The 27,355-nt window shown below is 45.8% G+C and overlaps 2 protein-coding genes across 10 annotated transcripts in view; one reads left to right on the forward strand and one right to left on the reverse strand.

Moving 5' to 3' along the window:
- PRPF18 (pre-mRNA processing factor 18) overlaps window positions 1–27,355 on the forward strand; it is a 232,731-nt gene that overhangs the window by 61,108 nt on the left and 144,268 nt on the right. The gene's annotated exons all lie outside the window — the stretch shown is intronic.
- BEND7 (BEN domain containing 7) overlaps window positions 1–27,355 on the reverse strand; it is a 76,003-nt gene that overhangs the window by 6,499 nt on the left and 42,149 nt on the right. For 7 of the 8 annotated variants that reach the window (XM_049624619.1, XM_049624620.1, XM_049624618.1 and 4 more), the window contains 2 exons: window positions 24,482–24,707; window positions 1,972–2,091 (listed from right to left, as the gene is read on the reverse strand). In XM_049624619.1, coding sequence (XP_049480576.1) covers window positions 1,972–2,091; window positions 24,482–24,707 — 346 coding nt within the window. Of the gene's footprint in view, window positions 1–1,971; window positions 2,092–24,481; window positions 24,708–27,355 lie in introns of those variants that run through there. The other variant, XM_049624621.1, reaches the window with a different exon arrangement.

Here is a 27,355-nt window from a genome sequence, read left to right on the forward strand (position 1 = left end):
TGATTCTGACACTGAAAACACCCAAGAGGGTAGGTATTAGCCTTGTTATATATATGGAAAGCCTGAGGCTCAGAGAAGGTCCCAGGAATTTGTAAATGGCAGACGGGAGCTGGGAATTCAGACCTGTTCTCCCCAGTGTACCTCACTGCATTTATTTGCAATGATTTGTAGATTACAAAAAAGAAGGCAGAGAAATGGAGAGAGCTGGGGGGAGGGTGAGGGGATGATTTATCACCCAAGCCCCAAAACCTCTGTGGGTGAAGAGGGCATCAGTAGCAGTTATGCTGGGACAACAGGAGCAGAGGGGGGGCCCCCGCCGGGCACAGAGGGGGCGCTCGGCCCTCTGACCTGGGACACTGGGAGGCTCCCGGTGCCGCCGAGCACCAATACAGACGTTTTCAGAGGGCATGCTCGTTTTGTTTATGAAGACATTCACGTATGACAGATCTGGAACCTCATGACAACGGTGAAGCAGACTTTATTTTTCTGTCTGTGTCGTGAGAGGGACACAGAGGACTGGATGGGTGGCGTGACTTGCCTCCGGGCAAGGTCCGGTGGAGGTCTGGGGCTGGTAAAGAGCAGAGAGACTGCAGAGCCAGGTCTCTGGACTCCGCTTCACCTTGCTGCCCGCAGGCTACCCAATATGTTTCCACCAATGACAAGGAGCAGTAGTCCACTGCTCTTTATAAAGAGCATCAATTAGTACAAAAGGAAGCAAACGGTTAAAAAAAAAAAAAAGAGGAAGGGAAGATTAAAAAAAAAATCCTCTACAGCTAAATATGTGAAGTCCTGATGGCTACTTTACAGAAGCGAGCTGTAAGGTTTTTCACAGTGAAGATGCACTTGGTCCCTTGCGGCCAAGTCTTGCAGCCTGGAGGGCGCTCCCAGCCTGTGCCGGGAGCTCTCCCCCAGGGCGCTCGCTGACTCAGGCCGCTCACTGCTCTAGTACACTGTGAGTTCACATAAAGGATCTGGTAGAGACACAGGCCCACGCATCTGTGCTGCTGTTCTCTGGGCCTCTGTACCAGCCAGATGTATGACAGTCCCTGTCTGGAGCCCGTCTCCGAAACTGGGCGTTCTCCAGCTACAGAAACACGGAGGCTCTTAGCAGGCCGGGTGTCCTGAGGTTTGATCAGAATTGTTTGCTGTATTTATTTTTTATTCCGAGAGAAGTATTTTGAGACAGGGGACGGGGGGGAGTGCAGAGAGAGGCAGAGAGAGAGAGAGAATCTCAAGCCGACTCCGCACTCGAACTCACGAACTGTGATAATGACCTGAGCCGAAATCAAGAGTCAGACGCTTAACTGACTGAGCCACCCAGGTGCCTATTGCTTATTTTAAAAATAGTATCTAGAGGTTTGTGGCCTCCTAGAGATGATTATTCTTACATGATGGCAAAAAAAATGGCCTCAAGGGGATTCTTCACTGGTAAATTGGCTGTCATTTGAGGCCTCAAATGACCAAATCCAAATAGTCATAATTCAACTAAAATAATCTCAGAATCCCCAAAGCCAGATTTGAAAAATACACACTTGACTTAATCTGTTTCCTGTGGTGTTTCTGATAGGAGGGTTATTGTTATTTTTGTTACCTTAAGCAACTGGTATTTTTTATGAAAGTCATGCAGATCCAAACAAACAAAAGTCAATAGCAAACAGAAGGAAGACACACCAGAGAGACCCAGTTTCACAGATAAGACACATAAAGCCACAAAATAAGATTAGCCATCTTCTTCGTTTATACTGTTAAAATTAAATGGTCTGACAGAATTTTTACTATTTAATCTTCAGGTGAATTTCCAAATTCATTTGCCTAAGACTTTAAAATAGAAACCATAGCACATTAGGTAGAGCTTTTCCTTCAAAAGACAAAAAGACGGTGAAAATACCCTAGAGCAAAGAGTTGTATTTTACAACGTCCAAGATTTCAATTGAGGGCTTTGGCAATTATTTTCTCACGGCTTATTCATACCTGAGCCTCTTTTTAACCTTCTTCTGGCCAGTTTAATTTGATCCTGTAGAATCTGTACCCAGTCTCTCGGGCCAGGAAGTTTATCCACATGATTAGCGGTACAGTATTTTTCTGTGAAGACTGAAAGAAAATGTGAAATAGTGTTAAATACTTCAGCAAATAAAAAAACATGCAGATCTGAAATGGGAATATATCCCAAGAATAAAAAAAAAAAAAAAAAAGGCGTATTTCTAGAAGACGTCAGTTCCGTAGTGTATGGCTTCAATCCCCACATTACATTCCTTTGGTAAAGACGGAGGTTGGCAGGGGCCCTGCTCATATACAGTGAACTGTGCTTCGGAACGAAACCAGCTATAAAATAGAAGCTCTTTCCACTTGCGTATATGTGTCTTATGGGCAGAGAAGAAAATGCTTCCTATGGGTCCACTGGCCCCATGAAAAAATTCAGCAAATGTATTATTACTGTTGTTAAATCTAATCTCATGCAAGATTACACAGAAAGATGGTGTTCTCGTGGTGATTCCTACTAAATCAGTACTCAATAATAATGCAGTTGTGTCTTCTTAAATTTATTTATTTTGAGACAGAGAGAGAGAGGGAGGGAGAATCCCAAGCAGGTGCAGAGCCCAGCACGGGGCTTGAACTCACAGTGAGATCATGACCTGAGCCCAAACCAGGAGTCGGGAGTTTAATCGACTGAGCCACCCAGACGCCCCTGTGCAGGTGTGTCTTAATGAAAGTCCCCATTTGTACTTTGAATCAGCCTCTTGCGTGCTGTGCCAGCACCTAGGAGAGCTACCTGGTAAGCACAGAGGGAACTATGGAGAGAATCGTGTGACAGGACGAGAGGGAGACAGGACAATGGCTTTATGAAAGCTACACCGTGTGCGGTTGCCCATCTCAGAGCTGCTGTGGACCTTTCTGACTCCCTCTACTTCTGAGCGCCTTCACACCCCATCTTTGCTACCTGCTGTCTGTAAGGACAAGACCTACACTCACATTGCCTTCTTGGTATTTAAAGTACTGGTAGTTTTAAAGCTTTAAAGGTTTCTTTTTAAAAAAGAAATGACCAAGGAAAATGTTGACAGATTCAATTATATAAAGCTATTTTTTTTAAGTTTATTTATTTTTGAGAGAGAGAGAGAGAGAGTGTGCGAGCAGGGGAGGGGCAGAGAGAGGGAGACATAGAATCCGAGGCAGGCTCCAGGCTCTGAGCTGTCAGCACAGAGCCCGACGCGGGGCTCAAACTCATGAACTATGAGATCATGACCTGAGCCCAAGTCAGATGCTCAACTGAGTGAGCCACCTAGGTGCCCCAAAACTGTAACATTTCTATTGGAGGAAAAAGAAACATTTCCTTAGAATGAGAAAAGCTCGTTGTGCTAAATACGACCAAAAAGGTTCAATATCTACCCCCTGCCCCAAAAGAGTTTGTTCAAATAAAAGAGCAACTTCAAAAGTCTCTACAGATGAACAAAGTGTATCTAGGAAAGATGTTCAGAAAACAGATAAACCAAAGGACTGCAAAACACACTTTGTCTCTACTAAATTAGAACCACAATGAATGTTAAGCTAATAACACTGCTAAAATGGTGGGGACCCGGCACATTCAAACATTACTGTTGGCATAAATGGCAGAACCCTTCTGGGAAATGAGGTGGTCAATACAGAACGAGGGGCTTGATACCTGAGAATCTTGCTCCTAGGAACTTAGCATCAGGAAATCATTTGAAAGAAGGAAGAAGCCCATACACAAGGGTAGTCCATCCAGTCGTGGAGGACGTGGTGAAGAGGGGCAGTGGGGGGGTCTAGGTCTGGGAGTGGAAGCAGGCAGGGGCTCCCTGCAGGAAGCCACTGCTGTCCTCTGTGTTAGGGCAGTGTGAGTGAAGGCGGCAGGTGACTGGAATGGTATCTAGAACTGGCATTTCTAGGGAATCCTATGACCTGGTGAATATGGGAGCAAGGGAATGTCTGAGGGGCAAGGCGGGCTGGACTGGATTTGGTTTGGGCCATGCTGATTTGGGGTGTTGGCGGAGCACCCATGGGGGGGACAGGATTCGGGGAAGGGGTCCAGGCAGAAGATACGGGCCTGGGAGGCACATGATTCTTTTTCTTTTTTAAATTTTTTATTCATTTTGAGACAGAGAGCATGAGCTGGGGAGGGGCAGAGAGAGAGGGAGACACAGAATCCGAAGCAGGCTCCAGGCTCCGAGCTGTCAGCACAGAGCCCGGCGTGGGGCTCGAACCCACGGACCATGAGATCATGACCTGAGCTGAAGTCGGACACTCAGCCAACTGAGCCACCCAGGCGCCCCGGGAGGCACATATTTCTATGTGGTGATTGAGGCAACAAGAAAGAACGTTGGCCAGTGAGAACACAGCAACGGAACAGCACTGGGTGGGCCGAGTACAGGGCCAGAGGGAACCCCAGCTGGAAGGAGATGAACGCACAAGCTTGGCTTCTGAGGGCCAAGTTGGGGGAACCGGAAGTGAGGTCTCGTAAAGAAGGGCGAATGGTGCTAAAGAGGACAACAGACAACCGTCTGAGGTGCAAGAGAAGCTTGGGCAGGGCGGTTCTCACAGTGTCACGGGAGGCCCTCGAGGGAGCGGCAGGGTGGCCACAGATGGCATTCCAGAAAAACCCAGGTTCCGTGGGGGAAGGAAGAGATGAGGGGTTGGAGGGGAAGCTGGGGGAGGGCTGCAGGCTGGGGAGACACGGGCCTGGTTTACAGGCTGAGGGAAGCAGCCAGCAATCTGGGGAAGGCAGGAGGCAGTCACGGGAACCACGGCTGAGGTGGTGGGGTCCAGAAGTGGAGGCTGTCCTTGAACAGGAAGAAGATGCCCCCTCTGAGCCCGGACGGGATGGGGAATGGGGTAGATTTAGAAGTGGCACAGGCTGGGCCAATCACTCCCGAGACTCAGTGGCTCCACAGTGAGGGGTACGGAGAGCGTGGGGAAGGTCCGGAATTGCCTCTGATAATAAGAAGAATAGGAAGGCAGCCGACTGAGGATGTCAGGACGCCAAGCACAAGAGCAGGCTACGATCCCGTGGCACCTCGCAGCTCCGAGCTGGGTGTGGTACCACCGGATGGCAGGACCGGCCCAGGGTAGGACTCTGCTGGACAGTTCTGGCAGAAGGACAAGGATACAAAGCGCTGGAAGAGGTCAGCTGCAATTAATTACCTCTGCTTTCTTCGCTCCCTGCCTCCCTACACAAATCTGGGAAGGAAGGAAAGCCAGAAAGAGGCTCACACACTTGGGAGAAATCTCTGGGGATCGGGGAATGGCCTAGCAGTGGGGTTGGCAAGGAGGTGACAGAGTAAGGGCAATTGAGAGTGTCAGGCTGGAGTAGAAAGCATCAGCAGCGGAGCTCTGTAGGAGAGCGCTAAGGTGTGGTCACCGTGGATGAGGGCCGGGCATGATGTGGCTGGAAGGCCAGGCGGATCTTTCATGGGCACAGTGAAGCCACTCAAGGTGCCAGCGGGACTTGAGAGCGAGAGGAAGGCGCATAGCTGTGATAAGAGCCTTGATGGACAGGGTCCACCCCAGCCCCAGCTGTGCAGAGGAAGGGTGATGACTGGGAAGTAGAACTAAGGGTCAGGGGTCGGGGGGAGTATCCCCCAGGCTCCCTAGTACATGGCATGTGAACGTGGGCGAGCAGGCGGTCTCCCCTCGGGAGGGATGCAGGGGACGCGATATCCCCGAGGTAGGTGTGATCTTGAATCTCCTCTGCCAGACTGTAGACCACTTCAAAGGTCTTCATTAATCTGGTCTCCCTCAGAGCACTGACCACAGTGTCCCGTACTGAGCAAGAAGTCAATAAATATTTGATGAACAAGCATATTTTCCAGTTTGGTTTCTAATGGCAGCGATTACAAGAGCTCATGAATTTAGACTAATTGGGGAAGAAACGCCTATCTGCATTAGTAGGAAGTTTTAAATTCATAGAATACAGTTAAAGAAACGAGGTTGTATCACATCCAGATGCCCACAGTAACATTTCCTAACCAGAGAGTTGCCAAAAGGTTCTCAAAGTCCTATTTTAACAAACAGAAGAGAATAATTAATTGCACTGAGCATGCTATTAGTTTATATGAAAATGTGTACCACAAAAATGGTCTTACATATCATCTTACCAGGTAAACATCTCCCTCCCTGTAATATTATTTGTACAATTCATTTCCATAGTAACCCCTCTTTTCTTAGATTGCGAGATCCATGCATCCAAATTAGCACACGCTAGAAAGCAGTGGTTCCAAATTGCAAAGTTGATGTGGATTATGCAGAATGACTCCCAGCAACCACATATGTCAATGTCAACAACCAAGTTTAGGAGAACCAAAGGGAAGGCTCTGGAATGTTTTCTCCCATTCCGTGAGGGGCTTCTCAGCAGATCTTTCCAATCTAATCTTGGGCGCAAATACCGTCACCCGCTAAAATGGCAACAATTTCTGGCTATTTTTTTTTTTCTTTTTCCAGTTAAAATTTATCCAGGTACAGGGGTGCCTGGGTGGCTCAGTCGGTTAGGTGTCCGACTTTGGCTCAGGTTGTGATCTCGCGGTTCATGGGTTCAAGCCCCGCGTTGGGCTCTGTGCTGATAGCTCAGAGCCCGGAGCCTGCTTCGGATTCTGTGTGTCCCTCTTTCTCTGTCCCTCCCCCACTAGAGCTCTGTCTGTCTGTCTGTCTCTCTCTCTCAAAAATAAATAAACATTAAAAAAAATCAAAATTTATCTGGGTACAATAAAAAGAAGCCAGAGAGGTCTCTGTCTCCCAGGTCTGTGTCTGAGACCTTTGAAGGCACAGCACTAGGCTTCTCGAAAAATACCTATATAAACAAATATTTCCACTGTGAGTATTACTGACATTCTGTTTTATGGATTACATTCAAACTTAAAAGAGACTTTTAACTTGAATCTGTCTACCGAAGATACAATCCTATACTGTGTAACTTGTGCAGATGAGACCTTAGAACAAGGCCAAAAGATTGTCATTGTATTGATCCGAAAATGCTCAATATGCTATGTGAATAGAGGTATCGAGTAAGCAGAATATATTTTGCTGTCTGAATCTGTAGCGAAAGGTCAAGCTATTATCCTGGTAACAGTTCCATTAGGAGTAATGATGTGAAAAGAGGCATTGCATTAATGCACTGGGTTTCCTACTATGTTAATAGTGGGTCATTAAGAATCATAGAACAATTTGCATTCATCCTTAGAATGCAATAGGTACTAAAAAGAAATTTCCCTCTTCTTCCATTCTAATATATTAAGGAGAAGCAAGGGCTAATTTTAAACAAGTCCAAATAATCCCAACAAGCGGACTAAGGCCAACAATTAAACTAAATAAAAGAGTTAAAGCATCTCTGGTGCTTAATATAATTTGAGGTCCCAAGGTACAAAGAGTACGTTAAGTCACTAGGGAAATGACAAATGTTCAATCTGATGTGTACATGAAGAATGGCTTTTCTCATATGCTCGTGTTCATTCGAAGCGTGCCCTTTAATTGTATATAAATAATGAATAAGCTAGTGGCGGCTGAGCAGATCCTTCCCTGGGAACGCGGCATTTAATGCAATCATCAATGAACAGGCGGTATATAGTGTGTCTGAATGTGACATGCTGAGAACAGAGGGGATTGGCCGCGTTCCCCAAACAGCTATCTGTTCACACAATGGTTCCTAGAGGACCCTTAATTTGGATTCTTCTGGCTCCCTTTGCTGGGAGAAACAGAATATGGTGTGGCTTTTTGAAGGAAGTCACTGGATCGCACACTTTGAGAAGCAAGAGGGGACCTACGGAGCTTTAATGTCGCTGTGGAGCCTTCTACCCAGGCTACACCTGGCCGGCAGTGAGAGCCCAACCTCTGCTCTGATGACGCAGTTCTAAGTTATGGTCAAACGGACAAGCGGAAATCAAGGTGGACGTCAAGCAAAACTGAAGGCCAGGGCCTCGCGGGCGCCGCCAATCTCCCAGAGCGTGAGAGGGGCCGGGGACAAGGGTGAGAAAGAGAGCTCCCTGCAGGAGGGTCCTGGGGCTGGGCCGAGGAGTGGGAGTGCTCGGACCAGCCCTCAGGCGGAGGAGACTAGGTTTCCCTGCAGGCTGTGCACATTCCCCCTGCTCACCTGGGAGCCGCTGGAAGGCCACCGGCACCTTCCGGCACATTCCTCTTTCCTTTATTCTTTATTCTGTGAAGCTTCCCACGAGCTAAGCACTTTACACATCTATCTCATTTAATGTTTGCTGTAACCTGATGGTGCAGGTATTTTCAATCCTGCATTATAGACACAATCAAGGTACAGGCAGGTTAAAAAACCGGCCCCAGACCGCACGGCTCATAGGGATTGTTTTGTGCATAAATTAAAATTTTGTTTTTGCTCTTTCCTTTTTTTTAAAAAAATTTTTTAATGTTTATTCATTTTTGACAGAGAGAGACACACACACAGAGCATGAGCAGGGGAGGGGCAGAGAGAGAGGGGGAGACACAGAACTCGAAGCAGGCTCCAGGCTCTGGGTTGTCGGCACAGAGCCTGATGTGGGGCTCGAACCCACGACCTGTGAGATCATGGCCTGAGCAGAAGTTGGATGCTTAACTGACTGAGCCACCCAGGCACCCTGAATTATTTAATTTTTACTTTAAAGTTATATATGAGCACACAGATCTTGTAAGAGAGTAACGACTGAATTCTAAATATAAGCAAATCAATAGCTAAGTTCAGGCTTCCCTGCGAACGCTGTGAACGCTGGTCTCGCTTTCATTTGCCCCAAACAGAAGCACAGTGGACAGCAGGGCAGAGGGCCAGGTGGGTTGTGAGATCACCTCCCTTCTAGACCAAAGGGGCCGGCTGGCCTGAAGCAAGGAAGGGAGAAGGAGACTGGGCCTTGGGTAGGATGGGTCTACAGGTATTTTTGGCTTGGAGACTGATGACTCTGGCCCACTAGGACTCTAATAGAGTATCTTTCCTTTGATGATATTATGGTGCTTCAGTTACCAAATTCATGGGACAGCTGAAATCCACAAGTCATGGGCTTGCTACCCATTCCAAACCCATTGTGATTTATTAAAGTCACAAGAAGTGTAGAAGTTCAGGTACTAGGAGGGAAAGGGAAAGAGCTAGAAGAAGGGCTGGCTGATGGTGTGGGGTGGGCCGATGCTCCATATCTTGGGGCAGGTGTTCCTGGCCTAGGGACTGGCTCTCCGCCGTGCAGGTTCAAACTCTGATTTGAACCTGACCACCCAGGGGTTCACGCCCGAGAAACCAGCTCACGATAACCAGACCTACAAGGGCCTGATGGATAAGCTATGATGCAGCTAATTAATGTGTAAAGGGGGGAGGGGTTGTCTTTCCAGTATCTGAAGCATTTGATGTCACAACCCAGTACTCTCACTTCTTGGAATCAAGATGTTGGAACGAAAAACTATGCAGAAGGTCTGAGTTGAACCAAAGGCAGCTGGATGGTGTGGGGCTGGCCAAGCTCAAGGACGCCTGTGGGAAACGGCCCACCCCAGCCCCCGCTGCCGAACTGGGCAGGGATGTTTCATACCTGTGCCCTCCACAGCACAGCCTGACCACAGCAGCGATGGGCACCTGACCTAAGGCTAAGCTGCAGACTGCACAAAAGGCTGAGCTCCTCAGAACAGCAAACAATGAGAGGATGAGGGCTTTACAATAGTAGGCAAAGCCGAGACCTCCTGGTATTGAGTGGCCCCGACACACCTTGCAAACCGGAATTGTGGCAGGGGGGAGGCGACAGAAACCGGGCAGAGGAAGCCAGTAAGGAGGAGGACGAAGCAGACTGCAGAAAGGAGCCAGAGAGAGTGAGTGTCACCTGGGAGGAAGGCAGGCAGCGTGCAGGCAGGCTGTTTCTATCCTGCAGGCTCACAAAACAGCTTCTTCCTAAGGCAGCGATAGTAACACTGTGTTTTGAGACCAAAAGAGCCTTCCCGAAGAGAGCATTTTTTACCCCCTGGAGTAGAGCCTGATTCTTAGCCCACCGTCGATTACACGTAAATGACCACCGAACCCTGCTCTTACGATGACAAATTAGACAACCCAGCAAATTAGTAAAAATATACAGCTAGAAAGAAAACAGAGAATACGGAAAGCAAAGAGGTCTTGAAAGCAGCCAGGCAGATAGGACGGTTTATCTATAAAAGAACAACGGACTCAGAGCAGACCCACAACAGCAACAAAATCTGGAAGACGGTGGCAGGTTTTCAAGTTGCCCTGCAGAAACAACCCTCAGTCCAGAACAGATTATCCCCCTAGACTCCACGTCCTTCGATACTGAGGGTGCCACAAAGAAACGTCCAGAACAGAAACTGAAATGATACACCACAGAGACCCTCGTTCAAAGAATTGTTACAGGCTGTAGCCGAGGAGGAAGAGCTCCAAACACCCACCGGAAGCAAAGGGGAAGGGCGGGAGGGGACACAGGGAGGGAGGACAGGAGCTGTAAGATACTAAGAGCTCGCGCAGTGCTAGATGAATGAAAGCTGGGTAGCGCAGGCTCAGAGGCAGACAAAAGACCCAGTGCAAACAGGTAAAGCGTGAGCTCAGTGTACGACTGAGAGGGGTTGACAATTCGTGTGAACGAAGAGGATGAGGTTAAAATGACTGACTGCCCAGGGAGAAAAGCAAATTAAATCCTTCCCTCACGTTTTAGGCAAAAGTAAATTCCAAGTGGATGAAAAAGATCTGAATATAAAAGATAAAACTTGGGCTGGGACAAAGCAGCAGAGAATACCATTCTATTATGGTCGGGAGAGTTTCTTAAAACGGGCACAGAAGAAACCACAAAGCACAAAGCAGTCCATCTGGCTGTTAAATCGAAACTTTGGTGTGACTGAAGAGGTCACACGCAAAGTTTTCACAGGCTAGGAAGTAAGAGAAAACAAACATCTGTAACACAGGCAACCGACAAAAGAATTCACAGAAGTCAATAAGAATACAACAGCCTAATGGAAAAAACAGGCAAAGGATGGACATTCACAGAGGCAAATAACCAAACGGTAGTAAATATGAAATGATGGTCAACCTTATTAATAATCAGGGAATCCACCACTGAGGCGCCATTTGAGACTGGGACAAATTCAAGTTTGTTAACACCACGTGTGGGCAAGAATGAGGAAAAATAGGATCTCTTTTACGTTGCTGGTGGATATATAAATGATATGTCACGTCAGAGAGCCATCTGACAACACTTAACGAGGCTGAAGTTGCTCATACGCTGTGACTCCATTCCGCTCCCTGCGTGTCCCCTGGAGAAACTCCTACATGAGCCACAGGAAACACAAAGGTGACTGTTGCCATAGGCAACTGTGCACAAGAACCACCCTAACTGTCCTTTAGTAGAATAGAAAACTGGAGAAAAAAATTGCTTTCTTTGTATGGTTTTGCAGTTAAGATGAAAAATGAGATTCATAATATACCGAGATGGATAAATCTTGGGGAAAAAAAGGACACAAATTTGCAAAAGTACAGTATGAGGCTGTGTATGTAGGTTCATAAATTCATAAGACCATAGTCAATGGGATTTCCGGACACAAACCTAGGCAATAACATAGAAAAACATAAATGGGACAGATTCACACCAACTTCAGGTTACTTGGAGCGGGAGGAAGACAGACAGGATATAGAAGGCAGAACGTTTTGATTTTTTAAAAAAATAAAGAAGGTGGGTGCGAACTAAATATAACATCTGTTTTTAATCTCGGTGGGAAGGTGGAGAGAAAATGAATCTTGGAAAATGTCTTCAACACATTCACGATGAAGAGGAATACTATTATTCCCACTTCTGCTAACGGGGACAAATGCCAGCCTATGAAGGAATCAGAAAGTTTCTCCTAGGACAATGCCGTGACATCAATCCTGACCGGACCTCAATCCACTGCTTCCATCCGCTCTCCCTCAGGGTCAGCCGGGAGAAGGCTTCAGCTTGCCTGCCTAAAAGCATCAGTCCATCACCCCCCAGGTCTTGGCTGAGATGTGACCTTCCCAGGCAAGCCCCCCCGCCCCCCCTGCCCCGAGCTCGTTAACCCGTGGTTTTCAAAATAACAACGCTTAGCGATCACCGAGATGCCGCGCTCGGCAGGGGCAGAGATCACGGCTGTCTCGTGTGTGGCCGGCACAGGTCAGGCAGCAGTTGGTGACAGAATAAACCTGAGAATCATTTTGCTCTGGTCTGTGACTTAACTTGAAAGAAGTCAAGAATTCCTTCGGTAAACGGCCACAGGTCTTGAGATGACCCTGAGCCTTCAAAGTTCATTTAGGATTTCATTTAACAATGAGATTTAGCACAGTCCATCAACTAAAGTGCCTAAAAACGAAATCTTTAACTCACACGTGAAGAAAATACAGTGAGGCCAACAATAACGTGTTTATTGATGAAATGAGAATATCCTACCGAATTATCTATGCCAGAGACTGTAGGGCAGTCAGCTGGTCGAGGAGAGCGAAACCTGACCATGCTGACCGTCAAATTGTTGGTCCCCTAGTGCGGATCCCTGTGCGGGGCCGTGATTTTCAGTTGGTTGTTGTAATGGAAAGGGCCCTACCTATCCAGAAAATTGATTCCCAGTTATATTTATTTAATTCTCTAGGTTTGCTTCTGAGAATCTGGGCTAAGATTACGGAAGCATGGAATTTCTGAACTGGGAGAAACTTTAAAAATTAGCCAATCCCCACCTTTTCTTTCCGAGAGGTCATGTTTCAAGACCTTCATGGCAGAATCAGGAGTAAATCTACACCCACAAGGCTCCTTTTCAGTACCCCCCAACTGGTGGGACTTTGAGGTCTGAGCAATCTTGTTTAATCACAGCGGTTCTCAAAGATTTGAGGCCACGGCGGTCTGGCGGAAAAGAACAATACTCTTGTCTTCCTTTTGCTACAATGGCATCTCCGTCTACAAGAAAGTGCCTTGAGTGGTTTCTCAAATTAAACAAAGTTAATTTTAAATTTACTTCGACTTAAGAGAGCCCTCAGCAGGGCTCATTTATAATACGGCTTGGTGGGAAATATGATTAACACTTTCCCCTGGCTTGCTGCTACAGCACATGTTTGTTTAACATGTTTGCTATATTTCAACGGAATAAATTATATCTGCGAGATATTAAGGTCTGGATAATAACAAGTTCTGATGTCATGGTGTTTTACTATTTACTCCCTTTTCTGGGCAAAGAAGAATGTTTCAGAATCACAGATTTATAGAAATGCTACTTGGAAGGCATCTTGGAAATATAGAAGTCACTTATTTTACAGATCAGAGCCGAGAGGATCATCCGTTCAAAGAGTCAGGCAAGTGGCAGAAGGGCCACACGGACACCAGTGCTCCCTCTGCCTGAGCTCGGCCGCTCACAGCGCTTCTGTGTCTGTCCGCTCTGTGTAGACATCTTTGTCCACGATGAGGAGAAAGTACTGAGTTCGCCTCTCTGTTTTTAAAGCTTGGGTTCCCTGCAGTAGGAACTTTCAAAGTCACTCCATGAAGTCCAGAGTTCACGCCCTGAGCAGTAAGGCTGGAAGCTGCACTCACAGTCCTAGAGTCCGTTAGGGCACGTTCCAGAAGTTCAGGTACCATTCTGTCCCTCACTACCACTCAGGGACGGCCGAGGTATGAAGACAAGAGCAAGGAGCTAGGAGGGCAGTGGCAGCGACAGGGTCTCGCCTATGAGGATTCGGTCACCAGATCAACCCACTTGCCACCATCCCTGCCCCTCCCCCCATGGCTGTCGTGTGGCGGTGTGACCTCAGGGTGACGACACTGGGTGTCAGGACTGGCCCGATGCCTCAGAGCGAGGCTTTTGTTTTCTGTTGTGTTTTAATGGTGACAACTCCCTCCTCATTGAGGTCAGTCATAGGAGAGTTGGGAGCTCATATTTTGAGGCTGTCGAAATAAAAGTTCTCAGAGTTCTCTCTGATACTGTCCTTGAGGCGCCACGGTGCCATGATGCTGAGGGCCAAAAAACCACATGGATGGATAAGCATCCTTAGGTATCAAGAAGTCTTGAGATGGCCAAAGCAGGAAATGGCTTACCAGGCCTGCTTATGGCTTCCATTATTGGGTTTATTCAAATCATGGTCCCGTAATACCATTATTATACTTAACGTTTGGAAGAGAATTACTCTCCGGTGTGAATGGAAGCGTGACCCACTAGTCTCTCCACATTACCTCCCGTGGAGGCTGCTCTAGGACATTCAGCAACAATCAAGAGTTTTCAGAGCCTCCCCTGTCCAAACTGGGTGTAATATCCGGGATCACCTTGATGCAATCTGGCCGACTGCTGGGTACCACTCGATTTGTCTGTTGGTGTTTCTTCGCACCTTCAGACTTATATTCTGCCTTCTTTGATTTCAGCTGCCCTCCTCCGAGTCGTCATGGAGAAGCTGTGTCGTTATCCCATTATTCGTGCCCTGTGTCCATCCGATGTAGTGGAGTTGTATTTACATTTTTAAGAAGCCACGTTTTTCAGTGAAGAGAAATTGACCGCCTCATTCCTTCTGTCTCTCTTTCCTTTCTTCCTATATTCATTCATCATTAATTATGTGAGTGGCACTGTTTCATGTGACAAGGCATATGCAGAGCAAATACAGAACATGGTCTCTGCCCCACAGGGGCTTGCGGTCTTGTTGAGGAGACAAGATGCCCAAACATAAATAGGATGACCGCGTATCCTGATTTGTTCAGGACGGTTCAAAATGCCCGCTTTCCCGGTGAAATGGTTAAGAGGACCATTTTCACTCTCCAAAGTGTCATGGTTTGGGAAACAAATGACCCTGTCATCTTCCACATAAGCCACGAGTAGCAAAGTGAAGGGTTAAGCCTTGGTAACGTGTGCTCTAGGAATGCAGGGAAAACAGAAATCAGTGCAGGCTGGGACCTGGAGAAAATCTCGCGGTAGAGGTCATGCGAGGTGGCTAGACCGTGAAGAGCTGGATTCGTTCAGAGAGAAGGAGCAGAGCATCGCAGACCTGGGAACACAGCGTAACTCACGGTCCACAAGGAGGACGGGATGCGTGAGAAACAGCGCCAGCACTGGGCTGGTCACCTGGTGGGAGGGAGCACTCAGACATGTAGTTGCAAGGAGAGAGAAACCCAGTGATGGCGAGTCTGGAAATGGCCGGAGTTTGCACTTGACGTCATGGGCAAAGAGGGGCTGGGTGGGGAAACGTCAGGAAATTTTGTTTTACAAGGTGTTACTTGGTCACATCCTAATACAGCATGCACTCGAGGGGGAAACGCAGGGCGGGAAGGATATTTACAGAGGTTTTTGCAGAGCGTCAAGGACGAGGTGATGCCCAGCTGGATTAGGAGGGCGTCAGAGGAGCGGAAGACCAGGGGCGAGGGAGCAAGGACAAAAAGAACCGGCAGGGCTGGGTTAGGAGGGGGATTAGCGGCAAAGGCAAAAAGGCACTGATGAGGATTCCGAGCTTTCAGAGGTAGCAAGCAGAATGTAGGCACCTCCGGGGAGTTCTGTTAGAAGCCCTGTGCCACCGTTCAGGCTGTGGGGGTAGGAGGGGCACACGTGACTCTTTCAAAAAAAGGCCAGGCCGGGCCCCAAGCCCTGCGATTGAGCTGGAATGTTCTGTGTGTCTTAGTCCCCACCGTCTCCGGCCTCACTCGCTCCTGACTTCTGTGCACATTTCTAATGAGGAGCGGCCCTCACTGAGCTGCACATGGCTAGGCTGATGGTGTGGGTGGTGAGGAAGAGGTGCGGTGGGAGGTACTTAAGGAATACTGGATTTACTCGGTGATCAAAGGAAGGTGTTGAGGAGGGGAGGCTAAGGTTCTGAGAAATACCAGGAGCCGGCCATAGAGAAGCATCAGAATCGAACCAAGAGCCAGATGCAGGAAAGACAGAGCCTGGAAACACAGTGTAACGGGAGACTTGAGTGTAGGGGTGCAGCCCCTGGGAAGACTGGGCTGCTTCCAAGAGGCAACACCTTTCTCTTCTAAGGGCGCTTTTAACGGGATAGACACAGCCACGCTTGCTTTTATACAAAGATGTCTTAAAGGCAGGCAAAATCGATGACAGCGCTCGGTTCAATTTTAAGTGAAGGTCGATGGATTTTCAAGGGGTTTTCTTAATGGAAGCTGACTTATTCTTAGTTTTTTTCTTTTCCTTTGTTGGTTTGTTTGTTTTTTGGGTGGGCTTACCATCAGTCCACAATACTGCAGGGACTGTATGCATTCCATGATCATTTGCATACGCACTTCTACGGCGGGAATTCAAGTGAGTATCAATTCCTGCATCTCTCAGATTTTTGAGGCATGTCTCATATGAGATCGTCAATGACCATTCATGGAACTGAACTGAAACATTTGCCAGATTATGGGCACCAACTATAGGTCCAGGAGAAAAGTGATGAGGACCATAATTTCACCAATTCTGGACTTCTTATGCAATTCTGCTTCCCCACGATGGGAAAGAAAACAGAAATGTGGCATTACATTGTGACGCTGGCGGGAGGGGTGGGGAGGCGTTTGAGATCAGCCAATCTGTTGCGGGATCCACGGAAAAAGGAGATGGGCTATACAGAAAACACTGCTTTCTATTTCCGGGGCCCTGGCTGGCCCATATGGTGCCACTGTGCAAACCGGGAAGGCACCCCTTCCTTGCGACATTCTTACTTGAATCTGCCAGAAAACTGTCATAATAAGTACGCAAGTCGACAATGTCAACAACGGGAAGGGGGTACCTGTAACCCTGTGCAACCCACAATGACACTGGAGTGGCCCCGTTTGTGCTACAGAAACTGATCTCTCTTGACAGGAGGCTGTCTTTGTCAACCCCAGCAGGGGTGTTAAAACGCAGGTTTTGTAAGAATTCGGTGACTGGGAGTCAGAGCTGAATCCCTGCAAGTTAACCTACAACTGGTTCCTGCCCATTACGTGAGAGGCTGGATAAAGACCCCAAAAGCCGTGACCTTCTTAACAGATCTCCCCACACCTCTATTTCTGCCTCACGTGGCAAGCAAAAGGATGTGTAATTTTGAGGAGGGTGAGATTCCTTTTTGAGCTTATGGAAGTCCAGGGACAAAGTAGGAACAGACTTTTGACTTGCTGTGGCCCCAACCCCCCAAATTCTGCTTCATCAGGTCCGGGATGTTGCCTTCGGAAGCTCAGGAAGAAGCTTTAAAAAGCAGCTTCTGCTTGAAACCCCCCCCCCCCCACCGGGGGGTAAACTGGCGTTCATCCGGGGCCCATTTCACTGGCGTTTATATTTATATTCACGCAGTTAAATGCTTCCAGGTAAACAAACAGGTTGGTGAGGACTCAAGGCCCATCAACTTGAACAGACTTCAAACAGTTCTGGAGGCGGAAGGCTTTCACCCATGTTTTATTTAACGTAAACTTCATTAAACCTATTCTGTAGTCAACTTTTTCATCCCTTTGCACGGGACACACTTCCCATCCTGTGAAGTCTGGTTCAGAGTCACCTATTGTGTGAGGCCTTCTCTTCCATGGCTGTCCGTCCTCTGTGCTTTCTCCCTCCATTCAGGAACGGGCACTCTGACGCTCATTTTATTCTGCCTTGGGGGACAGTTCCGTGTGCGTGGCTCACTGCTGACGTGTCTGAAGGTCAGAGGCCATGCCTTACTCAGCCGTAAATCACACGTTCCTGGCTCGCAGCGGGTGGGCACCAAGGTGGGGGCCGTTAACAGAGCTTTCACGCCTGCTGATGATTTCTGCGTTTGCGAGGTCAATGATACTGAGAAGGTTTTGGTTGTTCTCATGACTTATCCAGGCGTGGAGAAGCAGCAAGGACGATGTTTTTTGGTGTCACACTGTTTGGTGAAAAAGCTGGTGAAGTAAGTGCTCTAAACTTGCGGCCCAGGAGACTGGCCAGGAACTTGCCCACAAGGGAGGCCACGCCTTCTTCAAGCCTTTAATAGGGAAAACTATACAGCATTTGTTCTGGGATCCAGATGTTCGAGTCGTGCTGAAGTCTGGAAAGGCCTTTCGCCCGCCTTGGTAAACTAGGCAGTTTTTCAGGGAAGTCCTGGTGAGGTACCACAGGCATGTCTGAAACGAGGACCTTGCACAACACAGCCGGCACGAATAACGTCGAACCCCAGAGGTTTAAAAGGATGAGAGGCGTCGACACGCACTATCGTCTCGCTTGTTCCAGGAGACGAGCGGGGCAGCCTTCAGAAAAAGGGCTGTTCTTAAGGAACAGAGGAAGGAGACGGTTTCCCAGGAGGGCTGTCGTATGATAGAATCGGCCATCAGCATCAGGAGCTCGATGGCTCGGATTCTCCAAGGGTCGTGTCAAACCATCTGCCTTGTTCAAAGGCAGATTCCTGGGACTACCCTACACCTACTGAATCAGTCTCCGAGGATGGGACCCAGAAATCTGAATTTTGAACCGACACTTCAGGTAATCCTGATGTACGCTAAAATACGAGACCCGCCATGGAAGGGGTTGAACGTACAGGGCTCTACACATAGAATGGCTAAGATTCAATACCACCTACTTGTCACGGGGCCTCCATAAAGAGTGGGGAAAAATAATCAACAACTGTGTAAGAGTCACAAAGCTGAGAGACGGGCTGTGTGTGTGAGAGAATTATAGACTTGTTACGTATTATTTTGCTGTTATACATTATGCAGCGTATCCTGTTTTAAGCTGATCTGATATGTCAAAATACGAACAGATAAATTAACAAACGATGATTTATCTTCCAAAAGGATTCCTGAATTAAAGCATTCATCAGTTGGTTTCAACTGCCAAACAGTGCAGCTAAAATTTAATTTACAGGCAACTTTGAAAAATTACTTACGTGCAGCGTGACTTTCAAGCTCTTTCTTTGTGGTCCTGTATGCTGCAAGAGTCTGAGCCATGACTCTTTTCCTTGGGGAAGGGATCACACTTCTGTTCTCCTCCCTAGCATGATGGGACCGACGATCACTAGCTTCCGGGGAAGACCTGCCTAGAAGCTAGAGAGTAAATTGAGGTAAAGCTACCCTTTTACCCAGAAATTCACTCTGAATGTGCTTTGCGTACACAGTGACTGAGTTGTTTTAGATGATTAGTATGGTGACTTTCCTAGGGGAATTTATAAAGAATTCAAAATGATGCATTTTGAGATGGAAATTTGAAGTTGGGATACCTTTTTTTTTTTCCTCCCAGATACTCCAAAGCAATGAGCTGTGCTAAACAGTGGCTTTGGAGCCAGACAGGCCTGGGGTTAAATCTCGGCCCTACCACTTCCTGTGTATCTTTAAGTTAAGGAAGCTGACTTGACTTCTCACAGCCTCAGTTTCCTCTCGTGTAAATGAAGAGCACATCACCAGCGCTGTTAGGACATTCAAGTCCAAGCCGACGTTCCCTCCCTGGTCTTACAGAAAGTTCTCAGGATACACACAACTTACTGTCAAGAAATGAATGATAGAGTGGACGTAAATTCTACCCCAACCATATTAATTTACATCCCTGTGAGGTCAAACTGAAAGCAGAATGGTGACGACGTACAATAAAAACGGAAGGTGAAAGTATTGTGACAGGACTCACACAGACCCCACAGGTCCCCAGAGTTGCTGGAATAAGACGCGAGCTTTTGGTGGTCGGCTGGCCAGAGCCTCTGAGGGGGTGATGCCGACTGTGGTCGGGCTCTCTAACCCTGTTAGAGGCACAGTTCAGTTTCTGGAGGAGCACCAACCAAGAGCTCCCTTCCTTCGCAGGGAGGTTCTGACCCCAGCGGACCATCGGCACTGACTACCCTCCAGGGGAGCCACGGTTTGGGCTGCACACGGGGGTTGCACGGAGTAAACAAAGTAAACTAAGTAAGCAGTCGACCAGGTCTTTCACTTGACAGGTGCACATCATTTCCTTTGAATGCAAGAAGATTCAAGAATCTAGCAGAGTTTGATAGTAATAAAACTTTCTCAACTAATCACTATGAGGCTGAATTAAAAACCCTAACCCGGGTTCTAAAAACCTCTCCACTGCGGGGTGCCTGGGTGGCTCAGTCAGTTAAGCGTCCAACTTGGGCCCGGGTCATGATCTCGCAGTTCATGGGTTTGAGCCCCACGTCGGGCTCTGGGATGACAACTCGGAGCCTGGAGCCTGCTTGGGATTCTGTGTCTCCCTCTCTTTCTGCACCCCCCCCCACCCCCCGCTTTCACTGTGTCTCTCTCTCTTTCAAAAATAGGTAAACATTTAAAAAATTATTACAAATTGCTTCACTGCAACTATGTCTTCTGAAGAGCACCAGATCCGAGGATTGTATCAGTATTCAAATAACTCTCACTAAGGCACACCGCGTGGTTTCCTGGCATCTGATATCAAGAATTAGCTGGTCTTGAGCAGGTGTAGCACGAAGTGAGGACAGCATACCTGGGTACTGACCTCCATTCTACATCCTGGTCATGAAATCACTTCTGAATTAAATTCAAGATACTAAACCATCCTTGGCACTAAAATCTAAGGCTCCACTTAATCAGATCGTAAGTTGCTTCTTTCCAGAGTTAGACTCAAAGTGCTCAGGTGACTGTTTCTCATTAAAGACCCTTTCATCATCAATACCTTGCATCATATTTATAAATGAATTTCTAATGAATTACCAGAAAGTGTTAACTACCATAAAACAGAGGAAAATATGTCAAAAATGTGATCTCTACAAAGAGGCTTATGTTTTATTTTCAAGATACTGTCAGGGGGAATATTAATTATCACTACAAAGAGCTTTGTTAATAATCCCACAATAGATTCTTCTTCAGTCCATTTCTGTTCTTATTATAAGCGTTTTACAGATTTTTGTTTGTCTCCCCCCCCCCACTGCTGTTTTAACCAACATAGTCACTTCATTTGAAACAAAGTCAGCATCTGCTGTTATTTTTAGTTCTAATATTTTATAAAATTGACCAGTCTTGTATATTGCGAGTTGCAGGACTTTTGAAACTAATACAGTATTGGTGCACTATCCCCTAAAGGATAGAGGAAGAAAGACAATACTTCATGTCTATAAAATTTTGTTAAAGTATGTGGTAGGGGCACCTGGGTGGCTCAGTCAGTTGGGTGTCCGACTCAGGTCGTGATCTCATGGTTTGTGAGCTCGAGTCCCTCATCAGGCTCTGTGCTGACAGCTCAGAGCCTGGAGCCTGCTTCGGATTCTGTGTCTCCCTCTCTCTTTGCCCCTCCCCTGCTCACACTCTGACTCTCTCTCTAAAAAATAAACATTAAAAAAAAATTTTTTTTTTTAAATTAAGTGGCAGACACCAACGGTAACATGAGTAGCTTTGCTGCTATTGTGTACAAAGAAACCATTTTATCACTTGCCCAGATTACTCAGATTCAAAAGACTTGGGCTGGGGGAAGTAAATTTCCCCTTTTATCTCTACCAATAAGTAGCAAGAAAAACCGGGTAGAGTAACCTTCAATTACTAGCTGCTTTCAAAAACCACTTTATATCGTAATATGTGGGTTAATAAACTTGCAGCTAAAGGAAAAAATATCAAAGGAATTAAGGAAATTAAGGAAAAAAGTATCAAAGAATCAAGAGAGTTGTACCCAAATTTATACTGAACTTTGGTTCCCCCACCTTTTTTTTTTTTTTTTTTTTTTTGCTTTCATTGGCATTTTATTAAAACTGGGAGAAATTTATAACACTTTTGATATCTATCAATTTAGATTGGTTGGGAGAAGACATAAGGATGGGTATTTAGTACCAGAACTATTAGGTCAATGAATTAGGGCCAAAGTCAAGATAAAAAATAAAAACTCACCCAACATGTACTGATGGAAACCCTACTATATGTAAAGCTCTCAGTGAAGCACAAAAGGTAATCAAACATATTTAAGATTACAGCTTGTCCTCAAGATGCTTACAAGAAATTATCAGAATAAATCAGGTAAAGATGTTGGCTGACCAGTATAAACAGAATGTCCTTGTTAAGAAAGACAAATCGGATACCATACCCATATTGTGAATAAAGATTTTAGGAAAAAAAAAAAAAGAGTGTAGGAATGTATGCAGTAAGTTCTGAAGAGTGGGACTATGGAGGCCTTTTAGCTTTCTATACGTTTTTGTGGTTTGGATTTTTTACAAGCATGTACTATTTTTGTACCCAGGGGGAAAGTCTAGATCAAAATATATGTTTATGAGTAAATCCTACAAGGAAACAAGTGAATATACAGTATTTGTTGACTTAAGTTGGTGGCTTATGGTTGGGTTTCTGTCCATTTTAAAGTGTTTTTGTTGTTTTAATAGAATTTTAATGCCAGATTTAATTCAACAAAACAGTGTATGGAAAACTTAAGGTCTTTGATTTGAATAATCTGCTTTATTGAGTATGAGGAGCAGAAGCCTTATTATCCTTTTTTAAAAATGTTTATTTATTTTTGAGAGAAAGAGAAAAAGAGAGAGGGGAGGAATGAGCATGAGCAGGGAAGGGGCAGAGAGAGAGGGAGGCACAGAATCCGAAGCGGGCTCCAGGCTCTGAGCTGTCAGCACAGAGCCCGATGCAGGTCTCGAACTCACGAACCTCGAGATCATGACCTGAGCCGAAGTCGGTCGCTTAACCGACTGAGCCACCCAGATGGCCCACCTTGTTACCATTTTTATTTCTAGCTAAAGAGTAGGGCTGTGAAGAAAATTAAGGCATGTTCTCTATTTCTCTGTGCAATACACTTTTTCAAACTATTGTATGATGTCCAGTCTCCACTGAAAATGGCAGAAGCAACCCCTATCACTCTACTTGTAATGACATGTTTCATTACCATCTAGTATAAAGGTAACTCCTCTACTGTCATTTACAGTTCCCTCATTTCCAAATACTTGCATACTGTTAATACACTGTCCTGAAAAGAAGGAAATTAAAACAATTCCTAGCTACATTTCAACGTGTTTAAAAGCTTCAGCCTAAAAAGCGTCATCAGCCTGACCCTCGTGTTTCTAGAAGGCTCCAAACATATTAAATGGAAATGAGACCCTTCTCAACTTTAGCTGGTCTCAGTTACATCACTGACCATTCTTCAAATTCAGTAATCTTGTTTTTAGTGTCACTTCAGGCTGAATCATCCTTTTCAGAAATGACAGGGATTGTAATGTCTCTGTAGCTTTTCTTATTTCATACAACTCAACTGTCACTTTAAGTAAAAAAACTCTGTTGGAGGATGATAAATTTTCTGTTACTGAAGGCTTACGTCCTTCTGGCCACCAACAAAGGCTGTTTGGTACTTGCTAACTGTTTAGAAAAAAATCACAATATTTTGTAAAGTTAATTGTGGGTTTCCAAGTATCCTTAAAGCGCTATTAAGTTCATTTACTCATTTTGCAAGATAACAGGAAGCAGAAGTGAGGCAGGAAGGCTCTCTGGGTCCAGTCCCGGCCCACAAGCCACGCGAGGCCAGGACTGAGCAGTGAAGAATCCTTATCAGTGATTCCAGTGTAAATTAAGGCCTGATCCTCAAATTCCACTTTCATGGTAGCTGTGTTCATATGTGAGAATTCATTTACATTAAAAAAAATAACATTTAAATATTTCTATTACCTGAAATTACATTTATCAGAGTCCTATCCACGGACATTTTAAAGTTAAGAAATAGGTCTATGATGTGGAACTGGATGTAAATGAACTCATACTTGCACCTGCCTGGCTGCTGTGACACAGTGGAATTCAGGCACCTTTTCATGAGCGCTAAGGGGGGGCGGGGAGACTCATGGTTTTCTCTGCATGTAGCTGGCATGACTGCATACACAACCAGAGGGAGCAGAGCAGGCCAGGGATGTGTGGAGGTACACGGGATCTGCCTTCAGAGTGGGGTCATTGACATTTAAAGTATCTTTAGAAGGGTGCCTGGGTGGCCTAGTCGGTTGAGCATCCAGCTTCAACTCAGGTCATGGTCTTGCGGTTCGTGAGTTCGAGCCCAACATCGGCTCGCTCCTGTCCATGCAGAGTCCACTTCAGATCCTCTGTCCGCCCCTCCTTCCCTCCCCTGCTCATGCTCTGTCTCTCAAAAATAAATAAAACATTAAAAAAATGTTAATGTTTGTTAAACTTCCTCACTGAGCCTTATTGGGAAAAAAAAAAATGAAATAAATAAATAAATAAATAAATAGTCTTTACAAGCAATGACCTCATAAAGCAACTTCCAAACTTTGGAGAGAACTGTTTTCAAAAAAGCATCAGAGCCTTATTCTTATTTATAACTAACAATTTAGGTCAAAATCATATTCTGGTGAAGTTCTTAGTTAGAAACTACTACGAAGAAAGATACTTTCATGTTAAGAGACAATGAAGAAAAACACTTCTTTTTGGTTCTGCAGCAGATCAAACTGGCTCTGAAATGATGATTTTTAACAAGCCAACATCACCCTTGAAATACCAAATTCTAGTGATACTTGGGGTGGTGAGTGTCAGAGGTCATACCGGAAAGCCACACCAGTGGGTGAAAACTGCCAAGGGCAAATTCAATTTGCTTCCAGTTAGCTGAGTACAATTTCAGCTGCGTCTTTATGAAAAGAAGGCAAAGCTCAACCAAGAACCCATAAAATGAAATGATGCAGACCAACCTTTTATTGCACCCACAATATTTTGGTCTAGTCCTTTCCGGTTGTCGTTGAGTCCTCTTTTCCTCTTCCCGTTGGGTAAGGAGTTAGCCAAAGTCTTGTCGTCGAAAAACGCACACACCAGCTTTCTAAACAGGAGGCTTCCTGAGCGAGTGTAGTTTGACAATATAGAGTCCAGCTGTGATTTAGGCATGAACACATCAAAGCCTTCAGCAAGTTGCACTTCTGGCTACCAAAAAGAACATAAATATTTCATTAAAAGCAACATTTGAAGCATGCGCCTTTGGGCATATGTGCAACAGAAGAACATCACTAGCTACTGAAGTGTCCATAACCTGCGTACGATATGGTTTTGGCTTTTGTGTGCCAGTAGTTGCGACTTATAAAACCAGTGACTAGTTATTACAAAATACGATGCTCTAATTCCAGCATTAAGTCTCTTCGAAAGCAACGGAGAGGAGCACGCTGAAAATGCATTCTTGTCTCCGAAAACAGTCAAGAGAAAGAGGATAATCACAAACTCCTGTAGTTGTAAAGCTACACGGGATGGGAAATTTCTGGGTGGAACACCCTCCTTTTTTAAGTGAAGGCACTACGGTCCCAAGAGATGGTAACCAAATGACTTAAAAATAATTTAAACGTGCTCAGTGCATTACACTTTCCAGATTACTTTCCCCAACATTAAATCATCTCATTTGCATACGGACACAAACATCGGACTGCCCCACAGGCCCATGCCAGTGGTTTCCAGCTGTGGAACTGTATTTTTTTTTTCCTCCAGTGAAACCTTATGTAAACTAACCCATAAAATAAATAAAAACAACGAGCAGGTGCCCAAGGTAATTCAATTCCACCTCTCGCCGCTACTTTTGGGAGGAGAATCTGAAGCTATGTCTCAGAGCGCCACTGGAAAACCGATGCTCTGGTCACATCGCTTCCCCATCAGGGATTTTCCGTTTGGGATGTTGAAGCAGGAGACTTGGAAGGCGCCTTTCAACTTGGACTTTAAGTAGTGTGAAATACGCTCAGACAGTAATAATATCTTGTCTGTCAGCACTCGAGGACGCGGATAGCTTGTCTTTTCATTCGGCAGCCCAGTGAACATTTAGAATAAATGCCTTCCCGTGGAGGTGGCCATCCACTCTTTGTCACTGCTATTTATGGGTGTATTTATTATACCGTATAATTAGTTATCAGACTGTGGCCCTTCCTGATGCCTGTAAGTCAGACTCTGTATCGCTCAGGCCTGGCACATCGTAAATACTCAATAAGTTCTTGTCGAATGGGCAGAAGTTCATTAGTCATAATCTAAGCTATTAAGTCATCTGCTGTTGATTATAATGATAACTCTAAAACAGTAACATGATGAGATGCACTTGGTAAACTTTGATTAGGAAAAAAGTCAGAAGAACATCTCATTGGTTCTAAGATGTGTTACAAAAGCTTGTTCTTGGATAACCATACTTAATCACTTTGCAAGCCCAGCACTCCTTTGGATTTTTAAAACCATATTACAAACACGAGGATCCGGGATTAGTTTTTCTCCTGGAGAATAGGAATTATCACTTTTGTTTGGCCTCGTGCTTCCCAGAATGCCTAACACACTACAGTCGGAGTAAAGAGGGTCCAGAGGAGGCTGCAAATGATTCTGATGACGTGGGAAGTTTGGGTCCTGCCTTTTCCAAATGCAATTCTCGACTGGATTATCCACAAGGTTGTCTCATTTCTCTGCCTCACTTTGCCTTTCAACTTTTAGTCCCTGGATGCTTGGTAAATATCACCGTAAGGGCAGTGGCGTTAGACTGATTGCTGAGTTTTGGGTCTTGCAGCTGGTAAAAGTGTGTGTGTGTGGGGGGGGGGGGGGGTGTGTGGCTGGGAGCCAGAGGCTACACCGCCAACTCCTAGAAAAGAAGCTGTCACACCACCTGATGCTCAATGCAGGTTTGTTGAATGATTCAATGTGGAAATATCACATTGAGAGACTTTTATCATCATAATCTAAGGGGAAGTTTTTATTCATAACCAGAGTTTTGCTCGGCATATCCTATGGCTGGCTGCATTTAGACCTTATTCTAAATGAATTGATCTCAGATTTTTGCTCTGTGCTCCTATGTATCATTTACAAGCCATTTAAAAAAAAAAAAAAGAGTCCCAATTTCCTTTACAGAAGCAGCTATCTGAGGGGCTAGGGTGGTATTGAAGCTTTCAAATTTTCAGGAGTCAAAAGGGGGAAACACCAACTGAACTCATTCATCTATCTCTGTTGAACTTGGGAAACCATTCAACAGGTGCTTAAAGCTCAGCCACCTGACCTGAGACTCCCAGAACTTGCCCTTGGACTCACCCTGGAGGACTTGACCCGGGTTGAGGAATAGTGACCTGAACTAGCCATCAAGCGAAATGAGCCCTCCTTCCTTCACATACTCAGCCTTGTCTATGAACTGTGTTTCCGGCACTTTCCACACTGCATTTATTTGCTTGGCAGTTTGTGCTTCTCATCAGAATGTGTGCTTGTTTGTATTCACGGTGCCAAACGCCCAGTCACTGCCCAATAGCTATTTGTCAGAATACAGAGTAAACAAAACACTGTGTAAGAATTCACTCAAAATTCATCCATTTGAAAATAATACTGATTTAGAGACCTTTTATCCCAAAACACAGGAAGTGTGGGTGAACGTCTGCCTCGGGGTGAGGGGTGAGGGATGGGCATCATCGAGGAAGGGACGGGATAGCATTTTATGAGACGCAGTTACTGTTTCTAGCATTTGCTGCGACTCCTAAAACTAAGTATCTGGAGGTTTCTGTGGAGCCCAGAGATTCACTAACGGATAATAGTATCTTGATTTCTGAGAGGCTGTCCTAATGCAGAAGCTGTCA

Source organism: Panthera uncia, chromosome B4, assembly GCF_023721935.1.
Source record: "Panthera uncia isolate 11264 chromosome B4, Puncia_PCG_1.0, whole genome shotgun sequence".
Classification (NCBI taxonomy): domain Eukaryota; kingdom Metazoa; phylum Chordata; class Mammalia; order Carnivora; family Felidae; genus Panthera; species Panthera uncia.